The following is a 17,499-nucleotide window of genomic DNA, read 5'->3' as shown; positions in this document are numbered from 1 at the left end:
GAAACACAGGGGGCAGCTGGGTAGCTCAGTGGATTGAGAGTCAGGCCTAGAGACAGGAGGTCCTAGGTTCAAACACTTCCCAGCCATGTGACCCTGGGCAAGTCACTTGACCTCCATTGCCCACCCTTACCACTCTTCCACCTATGAGCCAATACACAGAAGTTAAGGGTTTAAAAAAGAATAAAAAATAATTCATGAAACAGGAAAGTCATCAAGAGTCAGGACTTTTATGGAGAGGGGTCAAGTAGTCTAATATATATCTGAGGGGTAATGTATTTCCCTTCATGAGAGGTCTCTAAGAAGAGTCCAGACAATTACTTATCAGAGACACTGTAGGCTTAAATCTTGTTCAGGCTTGATTTAGATAACTTCTGAGGTCCCTTTCTTCTCTGAGATTCTTTTATTTCTTTTTGAACTCTTACTTTCTATCTTAGTAATAATAATTTTTTTTAATATGAGCAATAATTCTAGGACAGAAGAGTGGTAAGGGCTAGACAAAATGTGTTAAGTGACTTGCCCAAGGTCACACAGCTAGGAAGTGTCAGAGGTCAGATTTGAACCAAGGTCCTCTCAACTCCAAGTTTGGCTCTCTATCCACTGTACCACTAGATGCCCTAGATTTTTTAAATTCTGATTGAGAAAATATTCACAATATTTCTATTATCTAGCCCTGATTGAAAATCTCATTTGAGGCTAAACCCTCTGTGTGTTTGGAATTCAGGGAGGTGCCATTTAAAAGTATCTTACAAACTTCCTGTGGACACGTGGGGACTTTTGAGACTACATTCCCTGTGATCCAATGGGTTTCCGGTTTTTGGACATGAGGACGTCAGAGACGTATAGGGCAGCTTAAATTCGGAGGGCAGCCTGGAGACGGCCTCTTGGTTACCTGAGCGGGCTCCCCCGGGGGACAGAGAGGAGTAAGGAAGGTATGGAAGAAAATGGCGGAGGCGCCAGAGATTTCTTATAGGCACATGGTCAATTTATCTCTATCAGCAATGGCTTTTATTAAAATACTAATTTCCCTCATTATATTGGCGTTCATCATTTTTTTTAATTTTTTGAACATTTATTAATATTCATTTTTAACATGGTTACATGATTCATGCTCCTACTTTCCCCTTCAACCCCTCTCTCCCCCCACCCATGGCCAATGCACATTTCCACTGGTTTTAACATGTGTCATTGATCAAGACCTATTTCCAAATTGTTGATAGTTGCATTGGTGTGGTAGTTTCGAGTCTACATCCCCAATCATGTCCACCCTGACCCATGCGTTCAAGCAGTTCTTTTTCTTATATGTTTCCTCTCCTGCAGTTCTTCCTCTGAATGTGGGTAGCATCTTTACCATAAATCCCTCAGAGCTGTCCTGTGTCATTGCAGTGCTGCTGGTACAGGAGCCCATTACATTTGATTTTACCATAGTATATCAGTCTCTGTGTACAATGTTCTTCTGGCTCTGCTCCTTTTACTCTGCCATCAGTTCCTGGAGGTCTCTCCAGTTCGCCTGGAACTCCTCCAGTTTATTATTCCTTTTAGCACAATAGTATTCCATCACCCGCATATACCACAGTTTGTTCAGCCATTCCCCAATTGAAGGACATCCCCTCCTTTTCCAGTTTGTTGCCACCACAAAAAGCGCAGCTATGAATATTTTCGTACAAGTCTGTTTATCTATGATCTCTTTGGGGTACAAACCCAGCAATGGTATGGCTGGATCAAAGGGCAGGCAATCTTTTATAGCCCTTTGGGCATGGCCTTCATCATTTTTAATCGTTACACCTCTAATATCCTTGACCTCCTGAGAAGTTTTAAGTCACTGCTTCTGCTTGTTTGTATGTTTATTAATTCATACTTTGAAGTTTCTTATGTTTGTGTGGAAGTTTGATAGTTTCTAGATCCATAGCATGTGACCAGATGTCCTCAGCCAATCTGAACACATCTCTGATGACACATTACTTTCTATTTATCCAGTGGATTTCAAGGATTGACTCCATTGAGATGTGTTCTTATCTTACTAAGATTTTGGAGCATAGCATTTTATCACCTACTTCAAATGGAGTGGGGCAATTTGATTGGTTTATGAAATCATATACCCCTTCTACCTTACAGTAAGATAAAATTTCTTAAGCTAGAAAAACTTCACACCCAACAAAAATCAACTCTGAGTAAATTTAAGACCATCTCAAGAACCTTTCTATAAGAGAGCAAGGCTCTCAGAAAGGCTGAGAAAAAGCCAGAAAAAAATTTTATGCTACCATAAAACAACATAACTCTGTTTTATGCTGGCTCTAAAGAACTGACCTTATATCATTGAACCTGACTAGATAAAACCAGACAACACTGTATTGTAAAAGTGAAATTTGGGAGATGCCATCTAAAAGTATATATATATTTTCTATGGACATGTGGGAACTATCAAACTACATTTCCCGTGGTCCAACGGGTTTCCGGTTCTGGTTCTTTGGGCGTGGGGACATCTGCGTTACCATGCAGAGAACAGTTTAAAATGAGAGGAAATCCAAAAGTAAAGCCTTTTTTTTTTTTAACTCTTTAGCTCTTTAACCTCTTGGCTAGCAGACTCAGGAAGAGACGGGAGGTAACAATAATGGCTGGGCGGTAGTTTTGAATTCTTACAAGCGTGTGGTCTAATGACTTTATCTATCAGCATGGCTTTAATTAAAATACTAATTTCTATATTTATATCAGTCTTCATCATTTTTTATCGTAACAGTATTCAATTCTATCAGTCCAAATCTTTTGCCTCCTAATGAATGAACATTTGGTGAATATGAATGAAAGATAATTATTATGGTGGTAATAGTGGTAGTAGTAGTGATGTTTAAAGACGTTTCAAGCATAATTTATTTCCCAAAAGCATTAAAGATTTTCCATAATCCTTAAAGAAAATTAGAAGAAATAAAATATTTTGTCATAGTTGACTCTGGAGAAGAGAAACAGGCTATTCAAGACAATTTGACCAAAGACCAGTTGAAAATTAAAATAAGAGTAATATTTAAAAAAGCTAAGAAAGAAAAGGAGCCCACATACCTGAAAGTATAATTCCCAGGAATAAGATCAGATAAATGCAAGACTGGGGAATCAGTTGATGTCTTCTGCTCTCTTAGGGGGCCTTGAATTTCTTCCCAGTGGTAGCTCACGATTTTAGTATCATCTGTGCTTTCTATATAAAACATTTTTGAAAGTCAGAACTAGCATTAAAAAAAAGGAATTGGAAAGGCATGTAGTATTAATAATAGTATAGGTTTAGAGTAAGAAAGCCCAACTTAAAATCAAGGCTCTTCCACTAAATAGTGGCGTGACCTAGCAAAAAACCATTTACTCTTTCAAGGCTTCCATTTCTTCAGCTGAAAAATGGAGCAGTTGGAGGAGATAACTTCCAACATTCCCTTTCTGACTTAAATCTTCCGATCCCATAATTAAGTCATGATCAATCCTTTCTAATTCTCCTTTTCAAGTGTTTTGGTATGTGCATATTTGAGGCAGCTAGCACCAAGTCACTTCACCCCCACTGCCAAGCCCTTAGTGTTCTTCTGCTGTGAAATGGGGATAATAATAGCACCTACTTCAGCATCATTGTGAGGACCAAATGAAATAGCCTGTATAAAACACCTTGTAAACCTTAACACTATAAATGTTAGTTATTATTATTAACTTTATTCAAATCTTAGCTCTGCTCCTTATAACCTGTGTGGCCCTGAAAAGAATTATAACCTTCACATTTTACAAAACAAGGGAATTGAGCTAGATGATCTCTACTGTCCCTTGCAGTCTCCAATTCTATTCTATTCCAAATTCTAATTACAAACATCAAGGGCTCTTTTTCTCATTTATATATTCTCAATAACTGAAATTCTTATCCAATACCAACTTTGTTTTCCTATATTTAATGAAAAAGAAATGCAGGTGCTCAAATTAAATGCCCAGCCCCTATAAATATGGTTTCTGTTTTCAAGGCCAGTTCAAAAAACATGAAAGCACGAATGGCTAAATCATATAGTCATCCTGCTGGATAACGGGGAATAATCTTCTCTAAACAAATTAAGGAAACAATGCCTCACTAAGCTTACCGCTGACAGCAAAAGCTCTGTGACCAGAGACATAAAATGCTAACACAGGTTATATAGTCTGAGTTTGTTTAATGACGCCACAGAGACAACATGTGCTCAATTGACCCTCGTTTATCTGCTCTGTCAGCTTGGAGCCCCTTTTGGGCTTCCTTTAAAGCTTAAGATAGATATACTCTGAACACATGCAGCACTAAAAGGCTATAGCATAAAAATAAATTTTGAAGGCAATTCAGTTCAATCTATTAAGTACCTACTATGCTAACAGACACTGTGCTGGATAACTGGCATACAAAGATTAAAAAAAAAAAAAAAGATTCCTTACTCTGGAGGAATTTTCTTTCTCCTGAATACTGCCAATATTTCCTACAATTAATTCTCCAACTGTTAAATAGAAAAACACTGGAAAAGGTAATTTTGGGGGACAGCTAGGTAGCTTGGTGGATTGAGTGGTAAGCCTAGAAACAGGATGGCCTGGATTCAAATCTAGCCTCAGATACTTTCTAGCTGTGTGACCCTGGGCAAATCACTTAATCCCCATTGCCTAGCCCTTACACCTCTCTTTTACCTTGGAACCAATGCACAGTAATGATTCTAAGACAGAAGAAGGTAAGGGTTAAAAAAAAAAAAAGGATTTTACTTAGAATTATTTTACCTCCAAAGCAAAGATTTGGACCAATATTTCCTGGTAGATTAAAAAATATATATTTAAATGGAGTCAAACTAAACCCCTAACAAAACAAGGGAAAACATAATATAAAACTAAAAGAGAAAGATCAAAGTCCCTTCCAATTCTAAATCCTCTCCTCCTGTGGAAAATATCTTGACCATCTGAAGATCTATTAAATTATAGCCCTTATTTGCTAAAGGAATGATCCACACAGAAAAATGCTAGCATTCCCAGCATGCAAATTAAAAGATGACCCGATACATACGACTGCCATCAATGAAGGCTGAGGTGGCAGGCAAGGTGAGCTCTTGTACTTGAGGAGAAGCTACTGCTACAGGAGACTGATTGATTCTCATTGCTTTGAGACAGAAAAGAAAGAAGGAGACCAGATTAGGTGCGAGCTGTATGTATAACATTCATTACTTATATATTTCTTGCAGAGTCCAGTGGAGATGATCCTTGCTCCATAGGTCCCCTCTGGAGGTGGTCTATTTGTAATGTGAGGACTCTCCTAGGAAGTCCGGAAGCCCTTTCTGTAATCACCCCTTTTCTTCCCCATCCAAACTTCTCAAAGTTTGCTGATGGCTAAACAGCCACTAAACAGGATCATGATTGGTACCATCACAGGAAATCAGGGGTCTTGGGTTCTAGGTCAAACTCAGGAGTTCCCTAGCTAGGTCTCCTAGATCCTAAGCAATCAAAAGAAGACCTTACTATAATAGTAATCAATATTGTTCAGGGCCATTCTAACGATTTAGTCTTCGTATGCCTTTTTAAGGCAGTCAAGTGGAAAAGTGGGCAGAATGCTAGACTTGGGAGTCAGGAAGACATGGGTTCAAATTCTCCCCCAGATACCTACACACTGAGTGACTGGGCAAGTCATTTAATCTTTACCAGTCTCAGTTTCCTCATTCATAAAATGGGGACAGGCAATAATAGCACCTGTTTCAAATGAGATATATCTGAATCACTTTGCCAGTCTTAAATCACTATATAAACTTTGGTCATTATTATTACTTCATTTATTATATGAAAAGGCTATCAGGTAAAGCAGTGATTCCCAAAGTGGATGCTACCGCCCCCTAGTGGATGCTGCAGTGATCCAGGAGAGCGGTGATGTCCACAGGTGCATTTATCTTTCCTATTAATTGCTATTAAAATTTAAGAAAAATTAATTTCCAGGGGCCCTAAGTAATATTTTTTCTAGAAAGGGAGTGGTAGGCCAAAAAAGTTTGGGAACCACTGAGGTAGAGGAAAGAAGGCATGTATAGATTGAGGCAGGATTGAAACCTGTATAACCTTGGAAGCAGCTTACGGTTATTATGCAGGGAAGAATGAAAAATAATAATAAGGAATGAGGCAGGGGTAGTGAAAAAAGGGGAGAAAATCAATGCAAGAAATAGAATCAAATGTTCAGATGGCCAATTAAATATTACCCATGTCAATAAAGTAGCAAACGCTAAAATATCTAGAAACAATCCCACGTTTCTGCTACACTGATACTCTGGTACTATTGGATAAACTCCACAATAGAGATAAATGAATATTAATGAGTCATTCATGCTCATGGAAATGATTAATGAGCTTGAACCAATGGCAATGGACCAAGTTGAATAAATGGACAACTTCAAATTTTCTTAAACAGACTTACCTGGCTTAACAGTGACATTTACAAATCCTTCTCCAAAAGCATTTTCACCAGAAACAGTCACTTTGAAGGAATAGAAGCCTACGGACAACTGTAACACACAGAAAAGTTTCTAGTTACACAATCAACCAAACACATTTTGAAAAACAAGAGTTTGTCACTGAGAAGTCATAAAACCTATTTACCTTAAGACATGGCTCAAAGACCTCAACCACCTTCTCAAAGATAGAACATGAGAAAGAATCCACTGAAAAGTCTTTAATTCAGTCCTCAAAACTCACCAGAGTCCTAAAAAACATTCTATCCCAATAGTTCTTATAAAAAGACATCAGAGCAGTAGGTCATTTGATCAAGAAGAATTTGTGTATAAATATCCTACTAGGTAATGTGGTATTCCCAATTCATTTATGTGGCATAGGAAATAGAGCCACTGGGCTTGAAATCAGGAAGACTCATCTTCTTGAGTTCAAATCCAACCATGAGAAGGTCCACAACTTAATTCATAATCACCTAGTTGAGAGTAAAAAAAATGGCTTGCAGTTTGTGGGAGCAGTTGGTACCCATCTCCATATGCTTTCTTCTGTTGGGTACTTACCTAAATTCTAGGATAATATGTGCTAAATAATTGGATTAATGGATTGTAATTTCTTGGCAAACTAAGGACATGAGCCTGATGGAGAGTCAGGTACACCAGGTCCCAGAACCTATTAAACTAAATTCACAGACAAATAGCTAGAAAGCAGGCAATGGGTATAAATGCTCTGTAACCTTTAATGAAGTCACAACTAGATTTAGCATAGCTAGCTAGATTCAGGGCAGCTATGTGGCACAGTGGACAGAGTGCCTGACCTAAAGTCAACAGGACTCACCTTTCTGAATTCAAATCTGGACTCAAGACACTTACAAGCTGTAAGACCCTGGGCAAGTCACTTAACTTTCTTTGTCTCAGTTTCCTCATCTATAAAATGATCTGGAGAGGGAAATAGCAAACCACCCCAGTATCTTTGCCAAGAAAACTACAAATGGGATCATAATCAGTGAGACATGACTGAAAATGACTAAACAAGAGTTAGTTAACTCAAGGAACAAGCAGGGTTCCTACACAGAAAGTAGCAATGTAATAGTCATTTGATTTTTTAAAAATATACAAATCTTACTTCATATTGAGAGAGAAAATTGATGAATTCTAAGACTGAAGCATTTTTTAACTTTATCTTTCTTGCCTTTATTTTTGGTAACACGCCTAATATGGAAATAAATTTTGCATAAGTTCACATGTATAATAGACATTGGATTGCTTATCATCTTCAGTTTCTGGGGAGAGGGAGAGAAATTAAAATCAAAATTTTTTTTAATGACTGTTAAAAAATTTTTTTAATTAAACTTAAAAATAAAACTCGATAATAGAACTCCAAAAAAGAGATTTGTCAAGGACTCAAGTGTCCAAAAGATGTTGGTGGAAGGCTAGGGCAAAACGTAGAGTACATTTGGGTTACATTCAACTTACCTGAGAAAGGTTGAGTGTCTGCATGTATTTTTGTTCAATTTCACCTTGATAGTCCACAGGGTGATTTATCAAACTCCACTCATAGTTGTAATTTGTTTCTAAAATTTAAAAAAAAAACCCACACTTGTGAGTTGTTAGCTTTTCTTTGTGCGATGATGGTTCATACACACATTAGGGAAAAAAGTGATAACAGTGACCTCAAGCCAAAAGTCCTGATGTTCCTATTAGGCTCACATCTTTGAGCTCATCACCCCACAGCACAAGGTTTTATATCTCAAAAATGAGATGATCAATGTCATCCTAGCCTCCTTGTATTCCTTATACAAAATACTCCCATCTCCTGACTCCAAGCATTTTCTTTGGCTGTCCTCCATGCCTGGAATGCTCTCCCTCCTCATTTCTGCCTTCTGGCTCCCCTAACTTCCTTCCAATCCCTGATATAACCTCACCTTCACAATCCTGAAGTGCTTGGGACAAAGAATACCAAGGAAGAGCTGTTGGTGTCAGAATGCAGATCAAAGCAGGTGATTTTTCAACTTAATTTATTGGGTTTTTATTTTAAAGTTTTGGGTTTATATGAATATTCTCTTACAATAATGAATGATGTGGAAATATGTTTTATAATACATGTACAACCCAGATCAAACTGCTTACCATTTCTGGGAAGGGGGAGGAAAGAGAGAACGGGAGGCAATTTGAATCTTGAAACTTCAGAAAACTTATATGGAGAATTGTTATTACATGTAATTGGCAAAATAAAATCTTTACGAAAAACAAAAACAAACAAACAAACAAAAAACAACCCTCACCTTCTATAAGAAGCATTTCCCCATCCTGCTGAATGCTTGTGTCTTCCCCCTACTGATTATCTCCAATTTATCCTCTAAGGAGCTTGTACACAGTTGTTTACATGTGAGCTCCTCCAGAACAGGGTCTGTTCTTGGTATTCCCAGCACTTAGCACAGTGTTTGGCACACAGCAGGTGTTTACTAAATGCTTGTTGACTGACCCCTATCAGTTTGGGGGTCTAATCTAGGCAACTACTCCGGCCAAGTGTCATAGAACCCTAAGATTTAGAGTAAAAGGGACTGAGATCATCTAGCCCAGTCACTTCCTTTACAATGATCTGGATTATATTTCTAAACTTGCATGCTCCCTGCTAATCATAACTCCTGATTGGTGATGGAGTATTGATGTTGGACTAAAGACAGGGAAAACTACTTTCCAAACCTCCTTCAAACACATATTAACTGAGTAATGTGTTAGTTAAAATCACCTGGGGTTCTATTTGGAAGGATTGAACCTCAATATAGTGTTTGACAAACTTCTGTGGACCTGTGGGGGTCCTTAAAACTACATTTCCCGTGGTCCAACGGGTTTCATGGGTTTCCTGTTTTGGATGACGTATTAAAGGTGAGGGACTATTTTAAGTAGGGGGAGTGACTTGGAACTTTCTCTTTAGTTACCTGAGCTCGAGGAGAGAGAAAGGTAAATGGCTGAGGTGAGGTTGGAATAGGTTTTTCTTACAGGCGCGTGGTCAGTTTATCTCTATCAGCATGGCTTTTATTAAAATACTTTTCTCCCTTTTGATCTCGGCCCTCATCATTTTTAATCATAACAGTAACCCCAAGCAAACAAAAATTAAATTAAATAATTTTACTGATTTGTATATTATCTATATTATTTATTATATTATTGCTTATACTATATATTGTGTGTTATATATAATTATGTTATGTACATATATAAATAAATTAAATAATCCCCTGAGGCTCAGTTTCTTCATCAGTAAAATGAGAATATTAATAATATAGTTTGTTGTGAGCATCAAATGGATATAAAATGCTCTGCAAACATTAAAGTGCAGTAAAAATATCACTCAATATCACTAAACACTAGTTAATTGCCACCTCCCCTCCCCAGGGGAAAAAATGCAGTCCCTGCACATGATTCAGGGGAAGACAATAAAAGAAATCCACTCCACACACATCTCTTTTAAAAGGCCAAAAAAGGTGCTTCCCCTTTCTACTTTTTTTTTTCATCACAATCTCCACCTGCCCTCAGGAGCCCGAACGAAAGTTTCTTCTTGGCTTGTGAAGCTTCTCAAATCTCAAGATATAAGAATAAAAGGAGGGAAATGAACATGGGAATTAAACTGAAGGAAAACTACTCAAGTCTCCTATAAAAAATGAATATGTTCCATTGAGCACACAGACGGACCAAGCTGTTGGCCCTTCATAACAGAAGGGTGAAAAATATAATAGAAATAGTACTCTCTGCCAAAACATTTTCTGTTACCTAGTGTGAAATGATACGGGAAGTCCAGGGTCACGCCTTCAACACTGTGTGGTTTTTGCCAACTCCCATTCAACCCTTCTGCCTCATTTTACTATTTCCTCATATTCCCCATAACTTCTCCTTCCCTCTTCCCATGTATTATGGATTACCACCAGGCAAGAGCTAATGCATAGACTTGATGATGAGCAGCCTTGCTTCCAAAGACATCTGATCTTATTGGGAAGGATTCTGGTTTATCCCCATTAAAGAGAATTCTTGCTGATGGTTTTAGATAGATGCCCTTTAAGGAAAGCACCTTGTATTCCAATGTTTTTATAAAGAATAGGTGTTGCATTTTGTCCAAAGCTTTTTCTGCTTCTGTTGAGATAATCATATGGTTTCTGTTGGTTTTCAGTTATGCTATTAGTCTTCCTAATTCAGAACCATTAATGCATGGACTTGAGAAGCCCTAAAGGAAAAGAAATGAATTCTGCTCAAGTCATTTGAATACCTTTTTGACTATTTCTAAATCAACTACTGAAGGAAACTACACGCCCATTTACACAGATATAGAGCATATATTTATGTGTCTACATGAGATTATATTTCCTCTAGGTCCTTTCCCAAGAACATTTATTTTTCATCTCAGAACCTTCTAAAGTGAGGCCTCTGAGAAGCAACCTGTCCCATTTATCGGCCCCCACTGATCAATGGTTCAGGGAGGGATCTGCAAATAGGAGGAACATTGAGCTCACCTGAAGAGGATGCTGGTACAACAAAGGCTTTCAGTTCAACGTCATTTTGGGGTAAAGTGATCAGTAAGTTGTCTCCAGCATATACCAGGAGCTCTTGGACTATAAATTAATTACAAAGAAAATGTCACCCAATGTACATAGTAGTAGGCACTGTGGAATGCAGATGACTGTCTGATGACCCTGCTATTCCCCAACCTCTGGCTATTTTGTAAAAAAGAAAAAGAAAAACAACCTTCTGGGTAGCTAACCCTCCCACATCACCCCAGCCTTCTCCTGAACTTACAGTTGTTCTGCAAAACAATTTATGTAATACCTCCTTCAGGCTATGTCTTCCATGAAACTCACTCCCATTAAAATGTATTTAAACTCTGATCCCCTGTCCCTAGTGGGCACTGTTGCACCCTGGTGCTAGCTGTTGATTCCTGATAGTGATCCTTTGGCCACCATTAAAAGCCTGTTGTTGCTACTTTGGTAGTTTTCTGCTTCTGGTATACAGCACATAATAGATCCTTAATAAATGTGAATTGACTGATGAATTAACTCAAAGAAAATGAGACTAATCATTTAAACTGATAAATACACTCAGTTATTTCTTCAGCCATGCCCATTATGAGAGGTGTTATTATTTTCTAATGTAGGGGACGTACCTATATGACTACAATTTTTCCTGTGGATGATAGATAAATAATTTGTGATTCTCTAGTTCCAAAGTGGCAGGCACTTTGTGAAGTAAACTCAAACCACCCGAGTTAGCAATTCAGAGGTTTAAATCCTGTCTTATCTGATCTCAGTCAAGTTACTTCACCTCTTTAGACCTCAGTTTTCTCATCTGTAAAATGAGGTGGTAACACTAAATGACTTCTAAGATCCTGATCTAATGAGAATGATGGACTTAAGAGTCAGGAAGATGGAGCTCTGAGTCTCACCTTAGACCCTTAACTAGTTGAGTGATCTCAGGCAAGTCTCTCTTAGCCTCACTTTCCATATCCTCAAAAGGATGGGGCTGAATTTAATTATCTCCAAGATCTCTTCCTGCTCTAAATCTATGATTCCATGATCCCTTCCAGTCCATGATTGCATGTCCACAGAGAGAATGGGATAGTTAGACATATATATGTCTAATATGTATAAATGTACATACTTATATATATGCATATATATATTAGATATTTAGAACTCTGTTTTATGAGTGCCTTTAAAGGTATGACATTGCAAAATCAAGAACTGAATTTCTCCCACCACCAAATTTTTTCCCTATCCCACCCCAATATGTACCATATGGAACATTCATCATAGATCATACTAGTTAAACACTATTCTGCCTTCCAGAGAGGAAATGACCTTATGAATCTTTGATAATGGTCTTCCCTTTTGAAAATTTCCAAAACAAAACCTAGTCAAACTAAATGCAAAAAAAGGCTACTCTAGCCAGAATAACAAAAGCTGCCCTATCACCCAAATTGAGCAATTGCTAGATCAATAAAGTAATATTTGTTCTCCTTCTTTGTAACCAGGATACCGTTCATTTATTCAAGCAATGTTCTAGTTGGCAGAACTGATTTCTCCTTAGTTGCACTTGTAAAATTTAAGAGAAGCACATGAAGTCCAGAGATCCTCACTGCTTGGACAGGGAGGGAAGGAGATTCACTACATCTGGACTGAGAGGCAAGTGCACATAGTTTCCCAACCCTTAACAAGGTTGGTCCTATGTGCTTTCCAAAGACCCAGCCACAGTTGTCTCACAAGGAGAGCACCTAGTCTCCTTCATAATTAGCTATTTATTTATTGGAGGGACACTTCAGAGGAAGAAGGCACTCATTTTACAGATGGAGAAATGAAGATACATAAAAATTAAGTGACCTGCCCAAGCAGAAGTGCTTGCTTCTGTGGCAGTACCAGTACTAGGAGCCTTGCCTCCTCGTTTCTCTAGTGCTCTTTCCCTTCCATGATAACTCCTTCTCTTTATTATGAATCTTCCTACTGAAGTTCAAGAATAAGCAGGGTCAGAGAAGATTCCCAGATTTCACAGTTATGACCCAGAACTTTCAATATACCTTTTTAAGTTTTTTTTTTTTAAGTTACCTGTCTTTGGAGCAGTGGGAGGAGGTGTGGGTTGCTCAGTTAGGATGGACTGAGAGGGGCCAATGTCAGTGGGAAATACTTCAGTGTCACGATCTGAGCTCCGCTGGGTTACTGTTAGATTGGGGCTTTTCTCCATGCTGGTTGGACTGAACTCCAGGTTGGCTGAAGGAGGATTATGGGAAGGCATTAGAACCTATGAGATCAATTATAGGGATAAATTATTATGAATAAACCAGTTGAATACAAGCACATATCACAATGGTACCTACCTTTTCTGTAAAATGTGCTCACTTAACCATGTCAAATATATCTTTCAATAATGATAACTCACATTCAGACACTGCTTTAAGGTTTGCTAAATTTTTCATTGCAACGACTATACAAGTATTATTGCTTCTGTTTTATAGATGAGGAAACTGAGGCTTAGAGACAGTAAGTGACCTGCACATAACTGAAAGGTAGTAAATGATGGACTAGGGATTTGCATCCAGTTCTTCCCAAAGCCAAGTCCAACTCCTTCCACAAAGCCATGATGTTCGATTGCTACTGATGGCATCATTTTTAAGTAATCTGATAATCCCTTTACTAAATTTCCCTGAAAGGAAGTGAGGAACTCAAAAGACAAATCATGACTGACTTGACTATGAACTGGTCTTGCCAACCCGGAGGACTGAGTTTAAAAGAGAACAATCAGATCTAAAGAACTGAACATCCACTCCCACCCACGTTGGCCTTTGGTTATTGGGCTTCTCCCAAGCCTTAGTAAACCCTAGTAACCTTGCTGTTGTCTCTCTCCCCTTCCAAAATACTATTTAATCCTCATCTGTATCTCCTTGGGGAATCGAAGTACCATGGTGCCCAATGGGAAACCCAGACAGCAATCTTTCTGACTAGAATAGAGACCCTTCAGTATTTTTTTAAGGTTGACACTACTAATTTAAAATGCAATACACAGATGGTGTGTAAAAGAGACAGCTAGGTGACTCCCCAGATAAAGTACCAAGCCTGGAAACAGAAGGACCCAGGTTCAAATCTGGCTTTAGCTTTAGCTTTAACACACACATCTTAGCTGTGTGACCCTGGGCAAGTCATTTAACTTAGATTGCCTAGCCCATGCCCTTCTGTCTTAGCGTTATTACTAAGACAAAAGGTAAGGGTTTAGGACAATAATAAAATAAATAGCAAGTTAAGAGGGAATCTCCATAAAGAGGAGAGAAAGCAAAATTATGATGACCCCTGGAGTCCACTGGGATGACAATAGTTGAAAATTATGCAAACAATTTAGAAGCAATTCAAAGAGACTCCTTTGGTGTGTAGTCTCTATTTGTATAATAATATGCAAACTGCATGCCAAAATGCTTCTACAAAATTAAATGAAAAAGGTTAAAACCTGAAGGAGAAAGGAAGAAATTAAGTACGGTAGCCAAGCAGGGAGAAATAGTATGGCCTAACAGGCTGTGTGCTGTACTTGGGAGATTGGAAGACTGGAGATAAAATTACTCCTCTGATCCTCGGTGGCTCTAATGAATATAGGGAACTCCCGAAGACTTTACTTAATAAGTTATAGACGGTATCAACTGCCACTGGTCTGGGGAGTTCCCACCATGTATGCCAAGAAGACAAGGTATCTTAACATACAGATGAATGCAGAAATACATATATTTGTATATATGTTTATTGTGGCCTCATATATTTATATGCATATATATGAAGTATATATTTGTGTGTATATATTCCTATTCATATGGATATGTATGTATGGCATAAGATCAGTCAGGGAGCAGAAATTAAAATTGGGCACTGAACCTAATGTAATATTTGACTTGGTTTTATGAGCTTACCTTTAAAGAATTAATTCTAAGTAAACATACCTTGAGGAAATAGATGTATTTTCTCAGTCACATGGAATCAGGAAATAAGGTAAGCCAATGCTGGGTAAGAGGTAGCATAGGTCAATCTGGGCGGGTCAATGCAAATGCTGCAGAATGAGCTCATTTTTATGTGGCCTGGGAAATTTTCTTGAAATCTAATACTACCAGGGCAGCTACTACCAGTGGCTCTAGACAGGTCCTGGGTTCGGATCTGGCCTTAGATATTTATATGCTCCTTGACAAATCACTTAACCCCCACTGCCAATACATAGTATTGATTCTAAATTGGAAAATAAGGGTTTAAAAAAAAAAAAAAAGAAAGGAAAGAAATCTAATCCTACCAGGAAATAATGTGAAGAAATCCTGGAGGTATGGGCAGATTTAGATGAAGTTAGGCAGAGTGAGGCAGCAGATCTAAAATGGCAATATATCTAAAGACTATAACTATATAAATGAAGCCAACATTCAGGGATAACAAAATCCAAGTTAAATAAAATGACTTTCTGTGCCATAGTAAGCTTAAAGCAAATAATTCTTTCTTCTAACAAAGAGAACTAGAGGGGAATTTAGTGGTCATCTAGCCCACCTCCCTCATTTTACTAAATATTGTAACTGAGGGTTACTCAAAAAACTAAAATGTTTTACCCAAATTAACACAGATAGTAGCAGAGAATGTCAGAATTTAAACCCAGGTCCTTGGTCTCCAAATCTGACTTTGCCAGCATGCCTTCACAGTTTTGTATTTCTCTGCTTCAATGTTCTAGGGAAATATGCTCTTTTTATTGTTGTTGGTTTTTTTGGTATATTTCTTTACATTTGTTTTCTTGATGAAAACTATTTATCCATTTAAGAAAAAAGAAAATTAACTACAAAGTTGAAATAAATGATAAAGATAAACAGAAGCTAATTGTCTTGCCAGTGTCACAAAGGCACCCTGAGGGCAGTGGTTCCCTTTCTAGGAAGTAATTTTCCCTAGACAGGCAATAAATCACAACTGCAATTGACTCTTGATTTTCTAGTAACCAAACAAATAATCTCACAAGGAGATGACTGATCAGTTATTTGGATGAAAATTTAACAAGATTCTATTCTTCATGGAAACTACTGAAGATTATTTTTCTCCTAACTGAAGGCATGGCCCTAGTCATGCAAGAAAAATGTTCTCAATTGCTCTTGCTTCCAGTTTCTCTGGCACAAAGGATATCTTCACTCAATCTCCCACTTGAAAACTTCCCTGCAGAATATGTCCTTCATCAATCATAAATATGATATCATTTTAATCTTGATAACATTTTCCCCTTATTGTATTAGGCATTATTAATGCCTTGTATTTGAATCTTTTGAATTTAAATAGAAAAAAGAGAGGAAGAAAATAAGCATTAACCATTTCATTTCTATATTTCATTTTAACCTTTGCTCCTGAGCAGAATATACTGGTATTTCTTAGTATGTCAACACAAAACTAATCCTTAGGGATTTCTCTGTAAATTGGGTCAACAGTAAGGAAGATATTGATATAATTAGCCCCTCAGGAGCTGGAAAGCCAAAGGCTTCTAGATAAAGTTTGACCTGAAAATGTCCTATTCATAGAGACCAAAAAATAAAATGTTTATAAGCATCAAAGGCAGCCCATTTAGTTTAATATACTGTATTCCTCTCCATTTGGCTTGGCTTTTATGGGTTGCAAGTTTATGGAGTGAATTTCAAGTATATGTGCTGTAGGCAAATGTCTATGTTCTCTCAGTCACATAAATAATGTAGAATTGAGAAGCTTTATAAGCTGGGACAGGGAAGATGAGGTAATGGTAATACCACAAGCAGTAAGTTTTGTCACTCATCATTACATAGGAAAATGGTGGCCACTTGATACCTTGGTTAATTTTTAAAGCTAAGGATTTTTTTTTGGTTATTGATCACAATTTATTTTGAAGTCATTACAAGCCAGTAACAGAACAAACTGAGTCAGCAGATCAAATTCTTGATTGTAGCCATGTTTTTGTGGGTGAAAAACAGCAGCACTGAGTTACACAACAAGGACAATACTTTTTTCCACTTTCTGGGAAAACTCGTTAGATAAAGCAAAAGGACGGGCAGCTATTGAATGGTGATTTGAGTCATGCAAGAAAAACAACAAATATGGAATAATAGATACGCAATAAATATTTGCTTGCTTAATCTTAGGCCAGAAAAGGCAGAAAGAGAAATCAAACCCCAGGACAGAAGGCATTTCTACTTAGTATTTTTTTGATTACACAAGAAATAAGCCCCCTCCCCCCAAAAAAGATCTTTCTGATCACTGCTTTTATATAGGGGCAGCAGAGTCCAAAGATAACTCTCTTTTCTATGTATCTTGTTTGATTTTAGTTTTGCTTATTAATACATGGAACAAATTTCAAGTCTGATTTCACCATCTTGGCTCAACATGATGTGAAATCATGTAGAACCATCTACAGTTTCTTCTAAAACTCTAGGGTTTAAAAATGATCAATGAAATCATGGAAAGATATTCTTAATTAATTAAGTTTTTAAGGAGTTTAGTAACCCATAAATGTATAAAATGTATGTACTAATATATATTACCTATATAATATGTATTTCATT

At 37.5% G+C, this 17,499-nt stretch overlaps 1 protein-coding gene across 1 annotated transcript in view; it reads right to left on the bottom strand.

The window, feature by feature from the left end:
- KIAA0319 (KIAA0319 ortholog) overlaps nucleotides 1–17,499 on the bottom strand; it is a 114,866-nt gene that overhangs the window by 75,230 nt on the left and 22,137 nt on the right. Inside the window, exons 3-8 of the mRNA XM_044683521.1 lie at nucleotides 13,028–13,220; nucleotides 10,946–11,044; nucleotides 7,914–8,011; nucleotides 6,410–6,497; nucleotides 5,024–5,116; nucleotides 3,052–3,184 (exon numbers count right to left, since the gene is read on the bottom strand). Of these exons, the coding sequence (XP_044539456.1) occupies nucleotides 3,052–3,184; nucleotides 5,024–5,116; nucleotides 6,410–6,497; nucleotides 7,914–8,011; nucleotides 10,946–11,044; nucleotides 13,028–13,220 (704 nt within the window). The remainder of the gene's footprint in view (nucleotides 1–3,051; nucleotides 3,185–5,023; nucleotides 5,117–6,409; nucleotides 6,498–7,913; nucleotides 8,012–10,945; nucleotides 11,045–13,027; nucleotides 13,221–17,499) is intronic.

The sequence above is a fragment of the Gracilinanus agilis genome, chromosome 1, assembly GCF_016433145.1.
Source record: "Gracilinanus agilis isolate LMUSP501 chromosome 1, AgileGrace, whole genome shotgun sequence".
NCBI classification, from domain to species: domain Eukaryota; kingdom Metazoa; phylum Chordata; class Mammalia; order Didelphimorphia; family Didelphidae; genus Gracilinanus; species Gracilinanus agilis.
This window is presented reverse-complemented; position numbering and strand designations above follow the sequence as displayed.